We start from the raw sequence: 20,524 nt of genomic DNA on the forward strand, positions 1-20,524 counted from the left end.
TCCCCCCCTCCCCCCCCCAGAAATAACAGCCCCCTGGCCTGCCTAGCCGCGGGCGCTTGGCCCCCTAGCCTGCCTGGGGGGGGGGGGGGGGGGAATTATAAAATTGAAGAAAAAAAATTCCTAAGAGGATAACGCCGAAAAACTAGGAATTGATCTAGCACCCCAACCAATAAGCATATCCTAATAAACTTGATGGACATACATCATTCTACTTTGTATTATAGATAATACTGTTCACAAGGAAAAAAAATAAATGTATAGTAAGAACTGATGAAACTAAATAAACTTACATGGAAGTGGAAACCTATCAGATTCACCGTCTTGAAATGCTGTACAATTTGTGATGGTGGGGAGTTCTTCAACTTCACAGTGATTATCTAAGTCTATATATATATTAAATATATAGTTTCTAATAATAAGTTTATAGTTTGACTATCCTCCTTACAATGTATCTAATACAGCAATTTATTTTGTAAATAAATAGGATGACTATATTTCTGAAAGTTAAGCAAAACAAATCAGAAAATAAAACAAAAATTATTTAGAAATATTAAGTAAAATGTTTTTGATATTGCTCTCTCAATAAAAATTACATTTTGATTATAGAAATGCTTCACATATTGAATCATACTTTGTTGTCCTAGGAATCATTATTTTAAGAATCAGATGAGAAGAATATTTATAACAATGAAAAAGTTAAAAAATAACATGTTTAAATTTTTCTGTTAATGGACTTAAAAAGCATTTGTAGGACTTATTTACTTATTCACTGGATAAAAATAGTATTATTAATTAAGTTCATGTTGTGTCATATGAATACCCCATGCATGGTAGCAATTCCATGTAATTCATTGTAATACTTTTCAAAGAATAAAGTACAAACTAATGTTTATACACAGTCCACTTCAAATTATATCCTTCTTGATGTAAATTTATATCATATGAGAATAATACCTCAATCCATTAATTACCCACTTTAAAGATTTTAATGACATAATAATATTGAAAATGCTACTATCCAATTAAAATTTATTTAAAAAAAACAGCCACCATGGCTCAACATGTAGTGCATCCACTCGTTGTTAGGGAGGTGATATGTTTGAATCTTAAATAAACACCAAATCAAAACCAAAGACATTAAAAATGGTTCCTACTGCTAATATGTCAGGTGTGCATCATTAATAGTTAGAGTAGGGGAAATGCCTTGGCCTAAAACATTACCATGCACAGTTAGGACATCTCTGAGTTGTGCAATCAAAGAGTTGGTTGTCTGATGGGTTTTACTTAACCTAATACCCCAGATGGACAGAAAAGGAAACATTTGGATCCCCTTGGTTATCTTTGGTTCTTGGACTATGGCATTTGAGTGTCATGGACAGCATCCCTGCCTGTATAAGGTAGTTGAAGATTTAGTAAAAGCTCCAAAAGTATAAGAAAATATGTTTAAATAAATTTAGGGTCCAATGTCCCCTCCTTCCCTGGTGAAAGTAAATGTTTTACCTGTGCTGCAGATGTCTATTGGCGCATCAGCAACAATCACACAATGTCCACCAAGAGACACATCTAATTATCAAAAATAACATATTTAATGCTTTGATTGTAAACAATTACTAGGACATATAAATTCTTGAAATTGATTTTATTTCTATTTTTGTCTTATATTTGGCTTAAATGTACATAATATAAATAAACTTATAGAATTAATTCAGACAAAAAGCATAGTGTTTAGCAATATTAAAATTCTTTCAAAATATTGATGAATGGACATGCTCTAATTGTATAGTAACCTGTAATAAATGTGTAGGGAGAGTTTGATATTTGTGTTAGTGAAAGATAGGGGTTACATTTCAATAAGATACTTATTTCTTTTAAAGCAAAGCTTTCCTTTATCATTTAATTTAAGTAAGTCTATTCTCAGGTCTATAACGATATAGTTCTCATTATCAATATTTATAATTTAAGATAATAGGATAAATATATAATGTATATATTTTGTAAGAACAGTAAAAAGTTTATTATATTTAAAATCATTTACATACTTTTTGGGTATTTTTATAGAGTGTAGGTTATTTATACAGAACTTATTATGCAATGTTTGAAATCAATAGGACTATACAAACAGGCTTAGGGTTACAGAATATTAGCTGTTTCACCCTCATTAAATGCTTCATAACGGGGTTAAATAAGTTGTAGATAAAGTATATAAAAATAATGAAAAATAGGATTTAATGAAGATAATTTAAGCCCATTACATGAAATAAATCTACAAAAGTTTCACTTATTTAAGAGTTTGGGTATAGTCCCTGTTGTGGCAACGCTCCTTGAGGGGCAATTCTTTGTATTTTCACAGTAGCTTTTCTCCTATTTCTAGCTTCTACAGGGGGCTCTAACAATGCGCAGCCAATTGCCTAACCCAGCGGGGAAATCACCAAACACAATATAACCTAACCTAATCTAAAATAACCTATTAAAAGCCATTTTAAAAATACGACAAATCGCCCCTCAAAGGGCGTTGCCACAAAAGGAACTATTCCCAAGAGTTTAAATATAATCATAGTATTATTTCTATTAACACATTAGTGCCGAGCGCCACTTTTATGGGCCGATCGAGCTGTAAGTTTCAGGGAAGCTTTATAATGGTCAAAACGGAATTCGTATTTTTTTGTTTTGCTCTAGTGGCGTGCACAGGAAAGTTGCAAAAAAACCCGGTTCGGCTTGGCCATAAATACCAACCAGGCATTAACACCCGTTTTTGGTGCTTTCCCCCAGTTTTAAAACCCGGTTGACCTGTATAAACCCGGTTATTTTGACCAAAAATCGAAAAATGTAATTTTTGAACGCCAAAAGTGAGATGAACACTTTTTAGAACTTTGATACGATCCGTAATTGAAAACTACACAACCTCATGTAATCTAAAGAGCTACAAGTATAATACGAAGCGATTTATTTCAAATTTCGTGTTTAGCCTGCGATTTCGAGTAAAAAAACCCTGTTTTGTTGTTGTTGTCAAAAAAGATCTATTAGTGAAACCGGGTAATAAAAATTTCAGACTCAAAATGGAAATGCCGAACCGGGCCTATATAGGGCGTAAAAAAACGATAAAAAAATCATATAAAAAATAATAATTTAAATAAAACGAATTCACAAATAGATGTACTTGTCAATAAACTTTAGATTTAACGAAAAAAATCAGCGACTTTACTATAAAAACAAAAAAGTTAGATGGGGTATTTTGAATTTTCATGATTTTCAAACTTTGTTGATCTATACCGGCAAACGGAAGTAAGCAAAACTACCTGCTCCAGGGGGAAATGAAAGCCAGGGTAGTAGAGGGGGGATTCATACTGAGAATGATGCAATTATGAAGCCGAAAACCGGTTTTTTTACATTTTCTGGCACCGGGTTTTAAAACCCGGTTCGGCACTAATGGGTTAAGAGGACACATTCAACAAATAATCTCCACACTCCCCCCATTAATACTCTCTATCTAAGTCCCCCTCTCTCACTCTTGTCGCTAGGTATAAAATAGTACATTATATTATATCTATCTCTTGCATAAGCAATAAAATATGTCTTGATTATAAGAATAGATGAATAATCAAGACATCTACCTGAACCAAATAGCAAAAACCCTTTTCATCTGCTAACATTTTTTTTGGTTCTTTGGTAGGGACCCTACTGTGTTTATATTTCTGAAGCTATAAACTGATTTCAAAGACCAAATACAAAATTGGGACAGGTTTTCATATCTTATGCCCCCTCTATTCATTTACTTTAATGAATAATCTAAAAAACCTTACTTCCCCTCCCATGCCATTCCTGATTTAGAAACCCTTATTATAGATTTAGACTCCCTCTTTTTAATCTATTACAGTAGAAGGGTATAATTATATAGAATCGTTTTTTAAGCTAAAAACAAAATCAAACAATCATCTAATTAAAGTTACTCTCTGACGCAATTTATCCAAGTTAAATGCTATCAAATGGTGTTTTAGGGGAACCTTAACTACCCTTATGTGTTTTTAATTAAAAAATTGTGGGACATTTTTTGTTTTAGGGGGTGAGGGTGTCCCATTTCAAAACCACTGCAGGAACATTAAGTTTATTAAGATTAGAACTAAATCAGATTAGCAGTTACCAAGATCTTGAACTTAAGACAAACTAACAGATGTTCAATCAGACATCATTCTACTTTGTAATACATATAAATATTAACAAAAACATATTTCTACTTAAAAATGTGTTTAAATAAAATATTGTTACATTCATCATCATAATGGCAGCTTTCAGTCTGAAGTTTTCCACCTTCACACCACCAGACTTTCTGACAATCACCTTTTAAATACAAATTATAAATTAGTTTTTAGTTAAAATATTAGATCATGAATGATTAAGACCTTGTCAAAATTTTGAGTAATTATTCAGGGATATTAAGGGATAGGATAAAGATTGTTTAATTGATCCCCTATGATTATAAATAAAATAAATTGTTGAAGAGTTTGAATGATACTAGCTTAAAACCAACCAATCAAAATTGAATTAAAAGTACCCAAGATTGTTTGAGCCAATGATTATGAAATCGTTCTTACAAAACTTTGTAGACTAGTTTTATTTATAATCCACTGTTCCCTCACTTAAAGTGAGTAGTAGAATATTGTTAGGTTGATAAAATGTCAGCCATGGCCAATATTTTAAATTTTATGAAATCAATATAGTAAACAATGACTATTAAAAATAATATGTCGGTAAAATGCCATTTTACCATTTTAATTGAATTTATTGAATTTGCATCTAGACAGAAACTGAATCTTAATTTAACAGGGCACAAAAATACATCCTGATTGTAGTTTAAGCTCATTCCTTCCCTTGGACCAATATGGTTCTCCTTTACAATAAATCTTTGTAGAGATCATTGCAATTTTTAATTTACCTTTCTTTTTAAAAATAAAATGAAAATTGGATTTTCAAATAACCCCCTATAGGGTGCCACTACTAATGCATAAATAATGTTTTATATATAGAGTGTGAAAGACAAAGACACTGCATTTCTAATTTTTAAGACAACCAGAAGGGTGATTAAGAATAAAATTATTCAGGTTTTTATTCTCTTTAACACAACAATTATACCAAAGTAATATTTCATATTCAAAAATAGATTTAAAAACAATTTCATTGGCCTAAAAGAAGCTTTACTGTAGGTCCATATTAGTCTGTAGTTAGTAAACTATTTTTGTACACATGGCCAAACACCCTTTATGTTTGTATAAATCTTAGTTTATAACTTTTATAATTAATTTATAAAACTAACATGGCCATCTGTTGTAGATTGTATAAACTTCATTGTCCACAACATCTTGGCAATCTGCGTCGGTAGGTTCAACACAATACTCTGAACCTGAATTGTAAAAATTATAGTCATATCCAAAGATTCAATATTTATATTCTAAAGAACATAATTGTATCTTTTCTCATTGATTTCCATTGATCATTGACTTCCAATTAAGAAAAGGGATTGCTACCCTTGCCCCCCTAAAAAACCTTAGAAACAAGTCAGATATTTTTTTTTACATAAATCTAAGGAGTTTAAATACCACCCCTAAAATTGTTTATATAAACTTACTTCACCTATCCAATAAAAAAAATGAAATCATTATTTAAAGTTTAGTATTTGAGGTGTATGTTTTTCTTTGTGTGAAATTTATCATATTATGAAATCATGCTGAATGAAAATTATTATTCTGCAACACAAACACTAGACCTAGAAAGAAACATTTCATAAAACATGAAAAATTTTACCAGTTTTTTTTCATAACTAAAAAATTTCAAAAAAGTATTTGGAAGTTGGTAGAAGAGGTGTTGCACCTCCCCCCCCCCCCCTCCGTAGCCCAACCCAACCCCTTGGTCTATAAAAGGTTAAGACTTTTACCTGTTGCCAAAGCAAAAAACATGAACAGTATAATAAAAACATTAGCCATCTTGTATGGCTAAATATTAACAACTAACTAATTTTTTTATCTCTTGTGTGTGTTGTTTATTAGTATCATTATTTTATCAAGGATGATAAATTATGTTAATACACTTATGACTTATGTAAATACTGATAATCTGAAAAGTAAAGTTTAACAGTTATAAATCTATCTCAACCATTACATTTAAAATTAGTTACTACTGCTGCTTCATAATGAAATATATTTCAAGGTAAAAAATCTTCATTATCAATTGCCTCTCTTAGTCAAGTAAATGTAGCTTAGTCATTTTAAACATAAACATAAAGATTAACTATTTTGAATTTTAAAGATATAAGATGTTAATAGATTATTAATATCAAAAATTATTAACAAAAAAGATAAAATAAACTTTATCAAAGGAAAAGGAACATCTAAAACATAAAAATTATTAAATGTAAAAAAGCTTTGCTCTTAAGAATAATCATTATTTAAACAAATTATATAAGAACAACATCTTTCCATAAGTAGCAAAGCTTATAATTCTAAAAATTACAGACAAAGGGACAAAATAAAAAGAAACTTTTAGTCAGGGGATATAAGTTAAAACACCTATCTTCCAAAGCAGCTGAGTAAATTACATAACTCCATTGTAATCAAATATTGCATGAATCTCTGTAATTGCATCTAGATCACAAACAACATGTAAATAAAAAAAATATTCTTAATGATTATTTTGTGTTAGGATAGCCAAGGTTGGAGGGTCCTTAAAGTTTTGTATGGCAAGGGCCCTGTTGGCCTATAAATATGTTTTCTAAAAACTAATGATAAAAACTGATTATTTTGTAAAACAAATTGTTTCCATTTACAATAATTCTAGTCAACTATTATAAATAGCAGCCAAGAATATCATATTCATATTTTTAAATCATTTAGACAGACAGATATTTATGTATTAGAGTAGCTTTATAGCCAGGTAGAATAGGTTAATTAACGTAAGCATAAGATAAGAAAATTCTTGGAAACTAGAGTTATTAATTCTCCATAAAATTTATCACTATATTTTTCATATTTTTTATTATGTGTATAATGTAGCGCAGCTACTTCATAAATAGGGATTTACACACTTCTGGATAGTTTGAACCAACCAATCAAGATTCAAATTCACTAAAGTTTCGAAACCAACAAATGTGAGAGCAAGTTTATAAAATTTTGGGAACCATTGAAATTTAGTGTCCATTAGCTTTTTTTATGTTTATAAGGATTTTATCAATGATTTGTCAGGAGGGGGGGGGGGGTTAGAGGTTAGGAGGTGAACATCTAGAGGTTATATCCACCCCCCTTCTGCACTTATCTGCTTTAAATCTTATGTGAGAAAGCTATGCTTGGTTTGTATATTGTCATACTTGTTTAGATAATTCCTTTTTTAAGAGGGAAGCTTTTCCATAATCAGGGTTGGTCCGTCCGTACGTTGGATAGCTTTTTTGTTAATTTAGGCATGTTAGAATTGTCCTATCAATTTCAAACTTTGCATGGTGATTCCTTTAGTAGTTGGGTTCGATTTTAAAAGCGTAGCAACTCTATAATCATTACCAGAATGTCCGTACGTCCATTTTGGACATGTTGATTTTTACACTTTTTTAACAACATACTTTTATGTGATCTAATTATCCATTTGATCTGATTTTTGGTATATTGATTCCTGGGACAACAAAGAACAATTTTATAAGCAAAGCAACTCTATGATCAAGTCCTAAAAATGTAAGTATGTCCATAAACATTTTCCTGTATCAAGCAGTTTAGCAAAAAATTTACTTACACTTTTGCTTCGACTCTTATACTTTTATATTCTAATTATTCAGTTCAGACACTATAAAAGTGTTAATGTCCGTTTGTCCTACCGTTTCAGTGCTTCGCTTTTATGGATGTTGTCATCCTTGTTTTCATATATATATACATACACAGTGATTATAATGTTTTTTCCTCCACGCTAAATATGAAAGATAACAAGGACAATGACATACAATAGTAATCAATAAACTAAATATAAAATAGCCTGCAGGGATACCTAGAAACTAATATAACCTAACCAAACCTTAAATAATAAACAAACAAACGAAAAACTACCCCACCCCCTTATTTTCAATTTTTAAAATTTAGATTGATGGGTTTACTGTTTAACAAGATACTTTGTGGGAAAGTGCTGAAAAGGAAAACTAAATGTAGAAATTACAAAAAAAATCCAAAACTTGTAGAGTAGCTCAGCTACTAAATATTTTCCTCAAATAAAATGAATGTACACTTTAAGTTTTATAATCTTTAATAAGTAAACAATTACATATTTCTTATCATTACATTCTAGAATTTTCCATTGACGTCATCATGTCAAGCTAAGTCCTGTTTATTCTTACTAGCGGCAGCGCCCCTAGAGGCTTATAATGTAACTTGAGGAGGGGAGGGGGGGGATTGAAATGACCTATCCAATTTTTTATTTCAATTTTTTTTGGGGGAATAATTCTTTTGTAGGGGTGTAACCCTCTCCAAAAATAGTCATAAACCTTCCCAGGACCAATGTGAAGCTAGATTTGAAGAAGAACATTACGGTTCAGCGGTTTTTAAGATACTTTTGTACACACACACAGATCCTTTTACTTTATTATCAGGATATAAAAATAAAAGGATCTGTGTCTTTCTGTACGTTTTTGTGTCTGTCTGTACAAAAGGATCTCTAAACCGATATGATTCTCCTTTACAGTGTAGCTTTTCATAAGTCTTGGGAAGGTTTAAAACTAATTTGGGGAGAGGGTACCACAAACCCTCCAAAAGTTTCTTTTTAATACAATTGGAAATGTGGGTCGACTTATATCTATATCTCTTAATTTAGCCATTGATATCTCAAAACAGCTGAACCAATTATTTTAACAATTTGTAGGGTAGTTTATCTTTGTTCCAGTAAATATTTAAAGGTTAGGAAATCTGTCTATATTAAAATTTCATACAAATGAATTACACACAGTGTAGTTTCAATACTTAAAAATCCTACAGAGGTAGTAAGATAAAGCAAAATAAGGCAAACAAAGTAAAAGAGCAAATTGTTCGATAATTAATATTGTTAATATTTTTAAAAATGCAATAATATATTTATCTGTTTCATGGTTTCATAGACAGTTGGCCGTGGATAAGAAAATAATCAAAAAGAGATTAATTTTATGATTTTAATTACAACTAAGGGCCTGAAAGTTATTTTTTAAAAATTGATGTAATCCCTTTTTTTATTAGTCAAAATTTGTGCCTATTAAAATGATAAAAGATTATTGTTAGGAGGAAAATACATTTTTTTTGCATCCATTAATATATTCGCAAGCTGTACTTGTCATGGACAATGTTATTCCTGTTCTTTACTATTCAGTAAGTCAGAATATAATAAATGCAAAATAAATAGTTTTTATTCAGGTGTTGTATCTCTATCTTTCAACTTTAGGATTAGTTTTTGGTAGACGAATATGCAATCAATTACAGCTGCCAATATTACAGCCGTTTAAAGTTAGTAAGAGAAAGCTATAGCAAAGTCTTCTAGAGACCTATGGAAAGCTTCCTAAAAAGAAGAATTTAATAATTATTGAATTATATATAATAGAATAAAGAGAAAAAGAGAGAAGGAGAGCTAAAAAGTGCCAGAGAGAGGGAGAGAGAGCACGATAGAAGAAAGAGAGAGAGAGAGAGAGAGTGAGAGAATGATAGAGATTAAGAAAGCGACAGGGAGAGAGAGTGCGATGGAGAGAGAGAGAGAGAGAGAGAGAGAGAGAGAGAGAGAAAGAAAGAGAGAGAGAGAGAGAGAGAGAGAGAGAGGGAGAGAGAGAGAGAGAGAGAGAGAGAGAGAGAGAGAGAGAGAGAGAGAGAGAGAAATTAGAGATTAAGAAAGTGTCAGGGAGAGAGAGTGGAATAAAGAAAGATATAGAGAAAGAAAGAGAGAGAGAGAGAGTGAAAGCCTGATATAGAGAGAAAGAGATAACAGAAAAGAGAGAGAGTTTAGGCCTCACGTTTTTCTATCTTTTGTATACATACATTTAGTAAAATTAAGAATAAAAGCAACCACAGAAGCGAAGCTAAATATATTAAAAAACAATTCAATGGGATAAACAATTATTAACATATATAGTTAATGATTGTAGAAACTATATAAAACTCATGTTAAAAAAAAAAATTTGTACCAAATTCTGACTGAAAAAAAACCCAATTATTTATACAATAACTATTTTGGCATTCTAATAAGGATTTTTGTGTAGTTGCCACGTTTTTTTCAGATTGTAAGTAAGTGGTAATTTTACCAATATGTTTTACAAATAGGTTTAAATAGTGAGCCTCGATGTGACATGTCGAGCTTCTAACAAATCTAAATAAACAATCAATTACAGAATTAAAAGCTTTATTTTTAAACAAGGATGATAACATCCCCCATAAAGAGGGCGGCGTGCCTATTGACAGAGAGAGAGAGAAAGAAAAAACAATGCACTGTTTCTTACACTAGTCTCTAAAGTTTTTTAAAAGGTTTTTTTTATTCGCTGTCTTTACAACTATTCGACTTTTACAATTTTTAATGAATTTTTATTGGTTGAGTATCCAAACGTTTCAACCACAAATATTATTCTACAGAAAGGGTAAATTCGTGTATTAACATTTGTGATGTACATCGATTTATCGGCCATTTACTTATCTCTTTAGATCCCTGGTCTATTAAGCATTCAAATTCCCACCCCCATATTTTGTTTTTAAATAAATTAGCCGGGGTTATTTGTTTATTTATTTGGGTACTGGGTAGCCCCGCAGGGTAAAGGTACTGCAATATTAGGCCTCATATGGTTAAAGTCCCCTGCATGGGTAAAGCTAAGGAAAAACGTATACTTCCTATTTTTAAAGGATAAAGCTACATCAATACCAACTCAACTATACCTATTTAACCCTTTCCTGATAACCTTTGTCTGTAGGTTCTGAACACCAAACACATATAAGGATTTTTACTATAGGATTATAACAGTTAGGTACGATTTAGGAAGCGTAGCAACTCTATAGCCGTTACCAGAAAGTCCGTCCGTCCGTTCAAAACACGCTGTTTTTTTTATAACTTTTTTGTCAACAATTCTGTATATGATATAATTATCCTAATCATCTGACTTTTGTAATAATGATTCCTACGAATATGAGGTACAATATACTAAGCGCGTCATCTCTATAATCAAATGCAAGTATGTCCTTTTACTGTATCCTGTATTTACGCAACTTTATGCACAATTTTTAAAGACTTTTTATAGATAAATCAATGATTTGCTTATTAAGTTTAAACATTCTACAAGAGTTATTATATATCAGTCCTTCTGATTTCATAGCTTTGCTTTTATGGATGTTGTTATCCTTGTTTTAACATTAAATGTCCTTCCCTGCCAGTTCTTATCTTTGTTATTTGTAACTAAGCACTTTAAAATAATTTTATTTAGCAAATTTCCATGGAATATATGTATGATAGATTTTACGTATTTTTGCCGGATGCATTATTTTTATCACTGTTTAGTTTTTCTCCTCAACCCTAGAGGCTTCGCCCGTAGAGGCCTCTAGGAACACTTTAAAAAAGGTATGTGGAGGAAGATGGGTAAGTTGAGATAAAAGATCTATAGCATAGATGTATATACAGATAACTACTTCCCCCCCTTTTTTTCAATGACTTTTTTCGTCTGCTAGCAATTTGTTTTCTGCTTGTTGACTGTGTTTATATTCCCATTACCATTGGTTGATTTTCAAAGACCCAATTGAGAGTCGGCACAAGGTCATTGCGATAGGGAAATACAGTCATTTAACCCTTTCTCTTTCTAGTGTTTTACTCTAATATTGAGTTTGATTTCCTTGCTTTCAAGTAGATATTTCAGGGAACTATAAAAAGCTTCACTGTAAAACAGAATTGTAGTTTTCAATGCAGACAAACAAAAAGTCACCCTATTACTTTTATAAAATCTTCAACATAACCTTTAATTCCTCAGTCACACACCAAATAGCCTAAAACCTGCTAATGACCATACCCAAAATTCCCTAAACAGCATGGAGTCATTGATCCAATAGTTTACAAGACTTTACTGGACATACACTTTAAAAGTTCAATAAATATTTTAATGTCAAAATCTTTGTGTTTTGTACATTTTAATGAAACTGTACAAAAACGGACTCTGAATTTACGTACCTGTCATCAATAAATTATTCGTGTAAAAAAGGCCACATTATTACAATAAATATCTAAAATACAAAGCAGAACAATGTCTGTCCGTCTGTCTGTCTGAAGCTTAAGATCTTTAAAACCGCTGAACCGATCAGGTTCTACTCTTTAGAAATTTAGTATTTAGAAAAAAAAATAGAGGTAGGTGTGAAACCGCTAGTCCTATTATATAAAGTGGTAAGTTTTTTTGTCTAAAGCAAAGGATCTCCCTAACCGCTGAACCGATATGGTACTCCTTCACAGTGTATCGCGCTTGTCATGGTTCATTGGAAGGTTTATAACTATTTTAAGGAGGGTACCACCTGGCACCACCCTCCCATTAAAAAAAATAACCTACTATATTTATTTGCTTAAAAACTATAATTAAAAATGAGGGGATGTCGACCCTTAAATTAAGTGCCACTAGAGTCTTCTAGGGGCGTAGCCACTAATTTAAACATAAAACGTAATTAGAAATTCTAATGAATAAGCAAGGTTATGCAAAGATAACAAAAAAATGCTACGTGTCTAAAACTTGAACTTTATTGTGACCACGTGTATCTATAATACAAAGTAGAATGATGTCCGTCTGTCTGTCGTTCTGTCTGTCTGTCTGTCCGTTTGTCCATCTGTCTGTCTGTCTGAATCTTAACATCTCAGTAACCACTAAAACAATTGGGAATATACCTACTGGTCCTGTGATGGTTTTAAGCTATTTTCTTTTTCCCCCTCTCACCTTAATACCTTCTAGGGGCGTAGCCGCTAGTTTGTAATAAATAATATTTATAAGTTATAAAACGTAGTTAGAAATCCCAAAATGAATAATCCAGCGTATATAAAGATAACAAGAAAATATAGCTACGTGTCTTAAACATAAATTAATATATTATTATATGGATGTCGCACCAAATTTTTAAGTACTTTGATAAAACAATGCATTCAGCTGGCAAAATAATAATACAATACCCCCCATCGACCCTCCTTTACCACATCCCCACCCCCTACTGGATGAATGATCTGACTAATAAATGAAATCCATACCAGCAAGCTAAATTGACTATAAATTTACCCTTGATATATCCATGTATATTATATATCCAATTAAACATGGATTGAAATGGAATGGAAATTTCAAAAGTAAAAGTATTCTGTTAAAATGTTTACTCATAATAAAAAGATAACAGAACTAAAAGTGTATATTTTAAGGTCATTTTAATTCTCAAACAAACATCCTATTAAAAAACGTATTCTTATTTTATTACTGCAGCTTAAAATTTAAAGGATTTTGAACTGATTAAGTTCTTTATTTTAAGGAAACTTCACATATTTTCTGGAATGGTTTCAGGCTATTTGATTTTAAACCAAAGTCTTTGGATGATTTTAGACAATTTTTCTGCCTTTCCTTATACATAACCTTTCAAATATAGAGGCCCTAGTAACTGGAGGCCCAGCCGCTAGTCAATTATAAAGTATTCTTCTGTAAAATTTACTTAGTCTGTCCATCCATCAGTATGTCTGTTTGTCTGAATACACCCCATACTCAAAGTCAATCTAATCCTTATATTAAATTAACAGGATGTTTGACTGTCTGTTTGTTTTTACTGAAGGATCTCATTTACAGGGTAGCTTCCCATAGGTCCTGGAAAGATTTATAACTATTTAAGGGGGAGGGTATCACCCTCCAAAGAGAATCGCCCCTAGAAATAAATAACCCATTCCATTTTTTATATTTATTTTTCTTTTCAAATCTAAAATAAAAAAATTGAGATATCGTATTCACCCCACCCCCCTATTCTCAATTGCCCCAAGAGGCCTATAGGGGCGTAGCTGCTGGTATAAACTTAAATGATATTAAGGCTTTTTTGGCTACCAAACCGATTAATATCTGCTGGATTTAGACCACTTCTAGGCCATACTGAAAAACCATTTATCGTATAGTACTATAGCCAGTTTCCTAATCGTAATATTAATACCAATTTTGTTAATCTGGGCCTTTGTCCCCTTGGGGTTAACAATGCTAGTTTTAATCTTTTAACTTAATATCCGCGGACAGCTGTCTATAATTCGATGTCATAAATAACTATTAATGCGATCATTAGCTTTAAAATGCAGGGAGGGAGGGGACATTGGACTGTTTATTACACTAGTCCCCAACCCTAAAATAACGTTTTCCTAATCTTTAGCCTAACAACCTTAGGGACTTTTTATCAACTTTGATTGGTTGATTCATTTAGTTAAGTTTCTGAACGTTTCTACAACTAATTGTAATCTACAATAGGGGTAATTTTGTGTATCATGATTGGGGATATACATATAATTATCGGCCATTGTCTTATCTCTTTAGATCCCTGTTTAAAATGTCACAAACATATATTGATTGACTAAAATAAATCTAAATGGGACTTTTAGATTTAAAAGAAATTATTGAAACAATAACAAAGTAATACAAGAAAATGAGAAAAACGTTCAGCCGCAACCACTTTTTTATTAAGCCATATAGTAGCGCTGTTTATTACATTAGTCCCCAAAATTTTATATTAACGTTTTCTTATTCGGATTTTGATTGGTTGATTCATCAAGTTGAGTGTCTAAACAATTCAACTACAAAAAATGGAATCTACAGAGGGGTAATTTTGTGTATCATCATTGGTGATGTATATCAATTTATCGGGCATTGTCTTTTCACTTTATCACTGTGTATTATGTCAGCCGCAACTACATTTAATAAAGCCATATAGTAGCGCTGTATATTAGTCCCCAAAGTTTTATATTAACGTTTTCTTATTCGTTGACCTAGCAACTTTGGAGACTTTTATGGGATTTTGATATGAGTGTATAAACGATTCAACTACAAATTGTAATCTACAGAAGGGGTAATTTTGTGTATCATCATTGGTGATGTGTATCAAATTATCAACCATTGTCTAATCCTTTTACCAATGGGTAATCATGTCAGCCGCAACCACTTTTTAATAAAGCCATATAGTAGACATGAACTTTTGAAATATAGAGATAGATAGATAGGGAGATAGAGAGAAAGAAAGAGAGAGAGATGATTTTAATTTGGTACTAAAGACGCATTTTAATTATTGTGATCTACAAATATCTAGTGTAGTATAGCCTGGGATCTCAAGGGATAAGGCAATTAACCAATCAAAGACGAAAAAAAGTACTCAAAGTTTTTAAGCAAACAAATGAAAAACGAATTTATCAAACTTTTGGTACTATGGAATTTACAGTCCATTGTTCTGTCCCTTCCTACTATATACTATTATAACACCCTAATGTAGGGATCTACAGGGATAAGACAATCGCCGATAAATTGATGTACATCCCCAATGATGATACACTAAATTACCAATCAACCAATCAAAATTCACCAAAGTCCCGAACGATGTTAAGCCAACAACTAAAAAACTGTATTATAAAGAGAGTTAAGACTCTAGGGGGCTAGGTGTCGCTTCGGGTACTAGACCTATATCTCCACGCACCTTGGAACATACTTGCAATTGCAATGATTGCGGTGTAAAGCGTCCAATCACCCATCAGACAACCAACTCTCTGAGATGCACGACCTTTGTCTGAGAAGTCCCAACTGTGCACGGTAGCGAGTTGCGCCTGTTTTGGGCCAAGGCATTCCCCCCACTCTAACTATTTACGTCGCGCATCTGACATAGTAGCAGTGGGAACAATTTTAAACGTCTTTAGTTATGACGCGGTGTCGGACCGAGATTCGAACCTATCACCTTCCCGACGACGAGCGGATGCGCTACGTGTTGAGCCACGGTCGCGGGTTAACTGTATTATAAAACTTTGGGGACTAATGTACTAAACAGCACATTGTCCCATCTCTCTCTCTGTATGCTATGCATTTAAAAATGCAAGAATATAAAAAATTATGTGGACCCTAAAGTTTATAGTCCAAAAATATATGCTTCAGTTAGTGCAAGGAAATTCAAAAGGAAGGGGGGGGGGGGGCGGTAGGAGGAAGTGGATATTACTACAAAAGGTTTTTTTTTGTCTGTAGCGAAGGATCTAGCAAGCCACTAAACCTTGAAGCTTCTTATATGTCAAGGGAAGGTTTTAGGCTATTTTAATTTTAGATTTAACCTGTCATATGGTTTTAGGCCTTTTTTTCTGCCCCATGCATAACCCTTTAAAAAAAGAGCCCCATATATGCTAGGGGGACAACCGCTAGTACATTATAATTAAACCCATCTCTCTATGCTAATATTATCCTTAAAAATTAGGAAAGGTTTATAACTAGCATCCTCAAAAATCTTTAAAAAACCAGAGATAAATAACAATGTCTATATAGCCATTAGTTTTAACAAATCAGATGAATTTATTTAACAAAATGTGGGGTTAATCACTCCCCCCCCCCCCCCCTAAAAAAAACGTTTCGTGGGGATATTCCCCTATTTAAACATTACCTCAGGACTAAAATTTTCGTGCGATATTTGTAACCCCCCCCCCCAAAAAAAAAAAATATCTATATTATGAAAAAACATTGAACGTCTTTCTTTGTCTTCATAAAGATATTACCAATCCTCAAAAAGAATCAGCAAAAATGTAGAGAAAAAAAACATTACAGACCCACAAACGAAAAGACAGACCAATCTACACATAGTAGAGTAACAGAGCTACAATTACAACGAGGTATCAACAATTAATATTTATCAAATATTACAAATATTTAAAATCACAATAATTAAATTATTTTGGATGGTGGTGTGAGGGGCATGCACAGGAACGGCAGGGAGGAGGGGGGGGGGGTATGGTGTTTTTAAATTCTTCTTTTGGGAGAGGTGTGGTGAAATCCTCTCTGGTAGCTGATTGGTAGATGCCAATCACTTAAATAAATATATATTAGAAATAATTTTAATAAAATTTAGTTTTCAATTAAATTATTTTTAAAAGCGATGTTTTTTTTCTGCAATAAGGAACAGTTCGCCTGTCTGTCCCATACATCTCTTAATTTAGTCATTTAAGAATCATCCTATTGGATTAAAACTTTGTATAGTGATTCCTATTATGATTAGGTACAATTCAAAAGGAGTAGCATCATTAACAGAAACTTTAAATTTTATCTTACTTTCATGTTTATATTTTATAGTTTGTTTGAATGATGATTCTTAGGATAAGGTATAATGTCATTTGATTTTTAGATATTCGCTTTTATGTATGTTTATCCTTTCTATACTTACTTAGATATGCTTATTCAAAATATTATTCTTTATGTCCTAGGAATCATTGTTTAAAAAAACTTTCTGGTAACAATAATAGAGGTACTGAATTATACCTAACAGGAATCATCATGTGAATGGACGTACAGACGACCCTAATTGTAGAAAAGCTTCGCTTTTAAAGACTTTTTACCTATTGTTGGTGTATCTTCTATGTGTGTGTGGCCTATACATAGTTAATGGTCTGTCAATCTTCCCTGAAAAGAATAAAATATACATAAACTAAATAGTTATAAGATAATAGGATACTTTTTGTTGCATTGGTACCCAAAGTTTTATTATATTGGTACCCAAACTTTTTGTTGCATTGGTACCCAAAGTTTTATTGTATTGCTATCCAAACTTTTTTTTGCATTGGTACCCAAATATTTATAACGTTGGTACCCAAAGTTTTATTACATTAGGAGAACTTGTTTACCTGTTGTGCTGTATCCCAGGAATAGCCAAGAAGCGAAATAAATCTAAAAAAGTATGTGGGGGGCAGATGTAAAGGTTGTCAATTTTACTTCGTGTTGCCCCCCAGCAACGAATAGGTTTCATGATTTTTTTTTCAAATTAAATTTTGCTGCTGGTAAAAGCTGGCTGTACTATCTAGTACAAACTTTCCTGAAAAGAATAAAACATTGAATTGCAATTTTACATATATCTCACAGTGAGACAGCTTAAAGTGGCACCAAAAAAATAGATGTCATACAATAAAGTTGACCAATGAGAGGTCAGTTAACACTGTAATTGACCAATGGTAAAATTTATACTGGCCTCTCATTGGTTATTTTATTGTTTGACGTCAGCTTTTTGACGCCTTTTTACGCTGTCTCCATCACAGTTTTATGTATATCAGGGAGGGGAGATGCCAATGATAATTAAATGATTCTACAGGTTCTTTTTTTATCCCTATGTTTACAGACTACCAAAGAGAGAATTCTAAAACAGATTTGTTGCATTTTTTTTTTTTTATCTATTATTCTATCCCTTGTTCTGTGAAGATTAAAATCAAAAGCAATTTTGAAAATACAAAGAATCGGCCCTTAAGCGGCGTTGGCATGAAAGGGACTATTCCCAAAATTTTAAATAAAATTGAAATAATATTTAATCAAAAAGTTTATGTATACCTTGCAACTTTAATGTGTAACCTTTCTGTATGACAAAATGATAAGGACTAATAACAGTGTGATAAGCATTTATTATATATTCAACAAAACCATAAAAAAAGTTTTGTTTTGATATTATATTATTTTTTATGACATAGATACAGATCTTTACATCTATTGAAAATAAATCTATGTGTGTCTACTTAAATTAGAGTGTCTCTTATGTCATTAAAAGTTTGGACACTATGAGTTTGAAATAATTTATCAAGATTCAATAAAAGTAGCAAGCCGGCTATTAAGGAAGCCTACTTATCAAACTTTTGGGGAAGAAAACAATTAAACTAGGTTATATACAAATAATCCTATTCTGTAAAGTAGTAGGTTGACTGTTTGTGTGTGTGTTTGTAGGTCATGAAAAAGGGTAAGGATTAAGGGGGGGGGGGGGAGATTATGAAATCAACCCCTTTTTTTAAGCAACAAAAAATTAATTTGGGAAGAGGGGGGACTATTTAAATGACAATGAATTAAAATTGAGGGTGGTGCGACAATGTGAAAACACCATGAGACACAGAGTACAGGGATCTAAAGGGATAAGACAATGGCCGATAAATTGATGTATTATTGTACATCCCCAATAATGATACACAAAATTTACCCTTCTGTAGATTAAGATTGGTGGTTGAATCGTTTGAACAACTTGAATAAAGAACCAATCAATATTCACCCCAATGTTGTAAAGCCAATGAATAAGAAAACTTAAAATTATAAAACTTTGGGGACAAGTGAAATAAACAGCCCATTGTCTCTATCTCTGCAACAGAGCTAAAGTAGTTACTAGAGACTTGTGTGATAGTAGTGTCACAGTTGTGTGAGCTTATAATTGTATTGTGATATATATCAATTTTATAAACTAAAAACCAGATTTAAATTTGATAAAGAATGCATTACTTAAACAAAGGATGTAGAATATACATGGATATTATGACAGGAGAAAAATTGGCGTCAATTTTTGTTGCAATATCCCCTCACTTTTATTGGTCGGAGGGGAGGGGATTGGAAGATCATTATTTTGGCCCGCTAAAGAGTTCACCTAATTAAAGAGCATGAAAATCTGGTGTAAGATCCAAGTAATCATAAATCCATTACTTAAAGTTAAACAAAGCATAAAAAAGCGAAGCTTATCAAATAAGACAGACAAGTTAAAAGTGTATTCAATATAGTATTTAGAATCCTAAACAAAAATTTATGCCCATTTGTTCCAGGAATCAGAACTAACTGTATGATGATTTTTTCAAATAATAATAGTTATCACATTTGCGTTGCTACCTATGGATGTTGTTATTCTTGATTTGATATTATGTCCCATGAAATGTTTTATCTTTATCATGAAGGACAAGCATGATTGTTATAAAACCTAATAGTAGTATGCATGGAAACATGCGGATTTGCCCCCCACAAAATTGATTTCTGTTTTATTAAAGACAAGCGGCTTCGCCCCTAGCCTCTAAGGGCTTTGCCCCAAGAGGTATGATCAAACCAATTTTTCGTAATTTAGATTTTAAAAATTAAATCTAAAAAAAAAATTTTTTTTAGGGGGGTATTTTAAATTTTTTTGGGGGGTTGGGGTTGTCCCACCCCCCAAGAAAATAGTTATAAACCTTCATCGGTTCAGCGGTTAGCGAGATCCTTTGCTACAAACAAACAAACAAACAGACAAACAGACACACAGACAAACCAACAGACAGACATAGTTCTACTTTGTATTATAGATAACAAATATTTTTTCAGTATGGCTTCTAAACCGATTAACATCCGCTGGATTAGAATAAATAATTAAATAATGTATTGTAATGTATCATAGACAATTTTCTGCGAGTATTTGAATAAATAAATCACAAATCAATACCACTTTAAGTAGCCTGGTCCTTCGGCCTAGCGGGGCCAACAAAACTTAATTTTATAATTTTTCATATTTCTATCTGCAGAGACCTGTCTATAATACAA

The 20,524-nt window shown here is 32.1% G+C and overlaps 1 protein-coding gene and 1 long non-coding RNA gene across 2 annotated transcripts in view; both read right to left on the reverse strand.

Annotated features, from left to right (window-relative positions):
- The window catches only part of LOC145327965 (adhesion G protein-coupled receptor L1-like), a 48,525-nt gene extending 42,517 nt beyond the window's left edge, over positions 1 to 6,008 (reverse strand). Inside the window, exons 1-5 of the mRNA XM_080171522.1 lie at positions 5,927 to 6,008; positions 5,309 to 5,395; positions 4,264 to 4,335; positions 1,501 to 1,563; positions 291 to 383 (exon numbers count right to left, since the gene is read on the reverse strand). Coding sequence (XP_080027648.1) covers positions 291 to 383; positions 1,501 to 1,563; positions 4,264 to 4,335; positions 5,309 to 5,395; positions 5,927 to 5,975 — 364 coding nt within the window. The 5' untranslated portion in view covers positions 5,976 to 6,008. The remainder of the gene's footprint in view (positions 1 to 290; positions 384 to 1,500; positions 1,564 to 4,263; positions 4,336 to 5,308; positions 5,396 to 5,926) is intronic.
- Positions 6,009 to 16,832: 10,824 nt separating this feature from the next.
- Positions 16,833 to 18,590, reverse strand: LOC145331879 (uncharacterized). The gene is made up of 4 exons (XR_013883949.1): positions 18,542 to 18,590; positions 17,848 to 18,035; positions 17,563 to 17,626; positions 16,833 to 17,036 (listed from the first exon to the last, which is right to left on the reverse strand). It is a non-coding gene; the product is annotated as an uncharacterized LOC145331879 (long non-coding RNA).
- Positions 18,591 to 20,524: the final 1,934 nt, after the last annotated feature.

The sequence above is a fragment of the Acartia tonsa genome, chromosome 1 (assembly GCF_053477335.1).
Source record: "Acartia tonsa isolate MP-2025a chromosome 1, ASM5347733v1, whole genome shotgun sequence".
NCBI classification, from domain to species: domain Eukaryota; kingdom Metazoa; phylum Arthropoda; class Copepoda; order Calanoida; family Acartiidae; genus Acartia; species Acartia tonsa.